The 4,343-nt window shown below is 43.7% G+C and overlaps 1 protein-coding gene across 1 annotated transcript in view; it reads right to left on the bottom strand.

Annotated features, from left to right (window-relative positions):
* Positions 1–1,408, bottom strand: part of neurod4 (neuronal differentiation 4) — a 3,755-nt gene extending 2,347 nt beyond the window's left edge. Inside the window, exon 1 of the mRNA XM_008318868.2 lies at positions 11–1,408. Within this exon, the coding sequence (XP_008317090.1) occupies positions 11–934 (924 nt within the window). The 5' untranslated portion in view covers positions 935–1,408. The remainder of the gene's footprint in view (positions 1–10) is intronic.
* Positions 1,409–4,343: the final 2,935 nt, after the last annotated feature.

Genomic DNA, 4,343 nt, shown 5'->3' with positions numbered 1-4,343 from the left:
GCGTGGAGGCGGGGTAATGGTGCGACAAGAGAAAGTGGGCCGGGTGGGAGGGGTGGGGCGTAAAGTTCCTCTCTGAATCGCGGGGAGAGGGCTCCTGCTTCAGGCCAAAGTTGCCACTGATGCTGAGGGGAGGGGTGAGTGGCCCGTCGTAGGGGGGGGTGCCGCTGCTGCATTCATTTGAGGAGGGGTTGTCGTACACAGGCCCTTTGAAACCCTTCATGTGCAGGAGGTGGGACGCCTCCAGGGATCCATATGGGGGGCTGGGAAGGCCTGGTGAGGGGAAGCTGAGGGGATGACCGACCTGACCCCCCACACCATCCACCCCGGGGCCCCCGCACTTGTCCTCCAGCTTGTTGAGCATCACTGGACTCGGTCCGAGCTGCAGGCAGCCCGCGACCAGGTTACTGGTGGGCTGAGACAGACCTTTACACAGCATCTCCACGAAGCCGTGGCTCTCTGCAGACTGGCCGCTCTCTAGCACCTCCGACAGGGCCCAGATGTAGTTGCGAGCCAGTCTTAAAGTCTCGATTTTAGACAGCTTCTGTGTCTTCGAGTAGCACGGCATAACTCTGCGAAGATTATCCAGGGCGTCGTTCAGTCCGTGCATGCGGGAACGTTCTCTTGCGTTGGCCTTGACCCTGCGGGCACGAAACCTCTCCTGTCTGGCTTTGGTCATCTTCTTCTTCTTAGGGCCTCGTCTTTTGGGGCCCTTCTCTCCATTTGGTCCAATCTCCTCCTCTTCCTCCTCTTCCTCCTCCATGTCTTCACTTCCAAGTTCTGTACAGGAGTGGATCTCACCACCAACACCCAGACCGTGGTGGAGTCTCATCTCTGGACTTTCGTCCCCGTCCTGGGAGCTAGCGTCCTCCTCCAGCCAACTGAGGGAACTGACCAGGTCACTCACACCCCTCTCCCCGAAGGGTTTTTTCATCATTTTGATCGGAAAAAAAAAAATCAGTCAATTAATGTTCGGTTCATCAATAAACACCACATACTGTAACTTTGATCTCTAATATCAGGAGTGTGAAGTACTGACTGACGGCTGCCATTAAAGTGATGACGAGGACTTAAACAGTCTTTCGTGAACAGCTTATATTTAGATAAGTACAAAGTTTGGTCACATCAGGTTGAACGTCGTTTTAGGTCACACATTTAAAGATGTTTGTTGTATGTTCACTTCGTTTCAATTTTTAAAAAATTGAATAGACCTTTAAAATTTAAAAGACTATCAGTGGTAACTTTCCCTCCTGTAAACTGTTGGATATTATGTTTGAATCTATTCTTGTTTTCAGCCTTCTTTGAATTAGACTGGTGTGAAGCTGCAGTAAAGGGACAGTTCACACAGTTCCACTGGTTGTTTTAGAGACGCTGTTAATCTGGGACACGATGGGATTTACCCAGCATAAAAACACGGGATTAAAAAAAAGTCTTTGGGATCTGGTGTTGTTTATAGCAAAAAACAAAAAACGAATGTAAAGTTAACACTCTGTTATATAATAATAATAAAAAACGAATGTATTTGCTTCAAAGTTAACACTCTGTTATATAATAATAATAATAATAATAATAAATTAGTACAGTTAATTTTAGAAAAACCTTTAACGGGATATAATAATATAAACGCTTTTTTTTATAAATTAGTTTACAGTTTACACTGTTGCACCATTTGATTGATATCCTCGTTAAAACACTTGTATAAACACGTGAATGTGTTACGTTTCTACAAATGGAGAAGAAAATTGAATTAGTATTTAATTATAAGTGATCCTGTAGCAAAGACGTATTTTTTAACCAATCATTTTAGTCCTTTAAATAAACAAATTCAATTAAACTCACCAATTCTGGAGTCACTCGTCGCTCTGTAAGAAATAATGTGTCAAAGTTTCCGTCAGCTGTGAACAGAAGAGTTGGTTTTTCCTGCTCCGGTCTCCTCAGCTCTTCTCCCTCAAACATCCATCAGAGCGGACGCAGGGAAGTTTCATCTGCTGCTGACTCAACGCCCGGCCGCAGGTTTTGGCTTCACTGATGTAAACCCCGCCTCTTTATTGTGAAGCCCCGCCTACTATCAGCTCATTCATTCACACGCGCGTGGCAGTCGCGTGGACACAAGTTTATAACCCGGGAGCGCGCGCCCGCCCGCTGCACGTGCAGACGACATGGTCCAATAACGACAGATGGGAGGAATGACGTGACCGTTTGCGAGAGGAAACGTTGATAATAGATAAGGCCATCAGTGATGATGATGATGATGATGATGATGATGAGAACAGATTTCCAGTGGGCATCAGATACGGCTGGAAATCGGAATTAAAAAAAAGAGTCTCCAATCAGTCTCCGAACCATATGTTTGACATCAGTATAACGGAGACAGGGATTATCCATCAATTTACACTTTAAGACTTCCGGGCAGATCTTTAAATTCTCACACATGTTCAATTTGGATGTGAATAAATAATACAAAATCACACGCTTGTTTCCACTCAGTCCAGTCACTCTTGTTATTGGTCGATTCTTCAGTATCAGATGAGTCAACAATCAATCAGATTTCCAACCGTTATCGTATCAGTTGCATTTATTAAAAGACCTTTTTAATGCATCGAGTCCCTGTGAAATAAATAAAACGTGTCTTTCAGCTCTTTTACACACTCCACTTGTCACGTTTGAAATGAATACTTCATGAAGAATTTACTCTGCGGTTCATGGTTGATTCGCTCCCATATTGATTCCATCTATAATAATCTGCTCTGACAGATCAGATCAGACCCGGTCCGTATCATTTATACTACATTTTTACACTGCAGGCAGAAAAGAAGAAGAAACAGAAACAGCGTTGTGTTTTGATGTCGTGTGTTAACTATCTTAATCGATTGTCTGTCTCTCCATTAGTCGGTTGGATTAGAAATTTTCCACCTAATTACACAGAGCGCAGTCCCGGACCTGTGAGAGCGCAGGGAGACGCGCCTCCGTGTCTGCGCATTTAAGTGATGTTGACAGCTTGGCGCACAGAGAGCAGGTGTGCGCTCTCCACTCACCCATTCAATTGTTTTCTCGCATTTTTTGCGCCATATTCTGGCCCCCGAGGAACGATTGACCATTGACGGGATTGGCGCAATAATGAAGAGGCTGGTGGTTTAAAAAGTCCAATAAAGTCTGGTGAAATCCTAACACCGGGGTTTCTCTAAAACCGTTACTTCTCTATGACGCGAAAATAATTTAATTATTTAATCAATAAAAAATAGTTGTCTCTGTTTTAGGAAATTTAAAAAACAAATGTGTATTAGATGTCCAGAAACGTAGAAAAATAAATGAAAAATAACAGGTTTAAAAAGTGAGTTCTCTCAGAGTCGGGATGAATGTGAATGTGTCAAATATGGGATCACCTGGAAAAACATGCTTTATTTACTGTTAAATGTGCAGAATCAGCATCAAAATGATTGATTGTCATTGTAAGAACGGAACAATTGAGCTGCAGTTCTTCAAATGTAGACGATCATTCAAAAACATGGGGAAGTTTAGAGAAGAAACGAGTAAATTTTACCACACATTAAAGTCCTGAAAAACAACTTGAAGTGAATGATGAAGCCGTTTGAACAGATACTGTATGAAAGCTGCAAATTTAATATACAAAAAGACCACGTGAGAAATGTTCATGTTTTCGTGAGTTTTGTTGAAATCTCAACTGTAAAATAATAATAATAGCAATAACACGTACTGTATTTAAACAAAACATTCGACCAAAGTCATGCAGTCAGTTCTCATTATTATTTATTTATTTATAAGTAAATAGTCGATTTTAGCCCAACGTGCTAATTTTTTTTATGTTTTTGAGTTTATAAATGAGATTTGGTGGTTGGGGGGGGGGGTAGTTGTCCATTCATTCACGCTGCTCATCAACTAATCACATCCAGGGAGAGCCTGTTATAAACTATACGGCTCTCATTGTGTTTAATTGTGCGTCAATATTGCATCTTCTCCGGCTCCGCCCTGGAGCACAGATACCGTGGAGCCCATTGTTTAGTCTGACCACTCACAGCCGAGGTCTGCAGACTCACACGTGCCCCCGCATTGATCCCAAAACTGTGCGCGCGACTGCACACATCTGCGCACGAGACTAAAGGGAGACATGGAGAAAGAGGGATGTAGTGGGGGGGGGGAGGGGGGCAACAGCATCGCGAGAGTTTGGGATCTTCTTTCACGTCCGGATGTATAAGACTATGGTCACGTGGCGAAACGGCAACATCTCATAAGAACGGGCACTTATCCAACGATTTATGGAAGAGAGCCCAGCAGATGGTGGAATGGAAGCGGGGAGCGTCCAGGGAGAGGAGAGGGGAGGCAGGGGG

This window comes from Cynoglossus semilaevis, chromosome 10 (genome assembly GCF_000523025.1).
Source record: "Cynoglossus semilaevis isolate Cse_v1.0 chromosome 10, Cse_v1.0, whole genome shotgun sequence".
Lineage (NCBI taxonomy): Eukaryota > Metazoa > Chordata > Actinopteri > Pleuronectiformes > Cynoglossidae > Cynoglossus > Cynoglossus semilaevis.
This window is presented reverse-complemented; position numbering and strand designations above follow the sequence as displayed.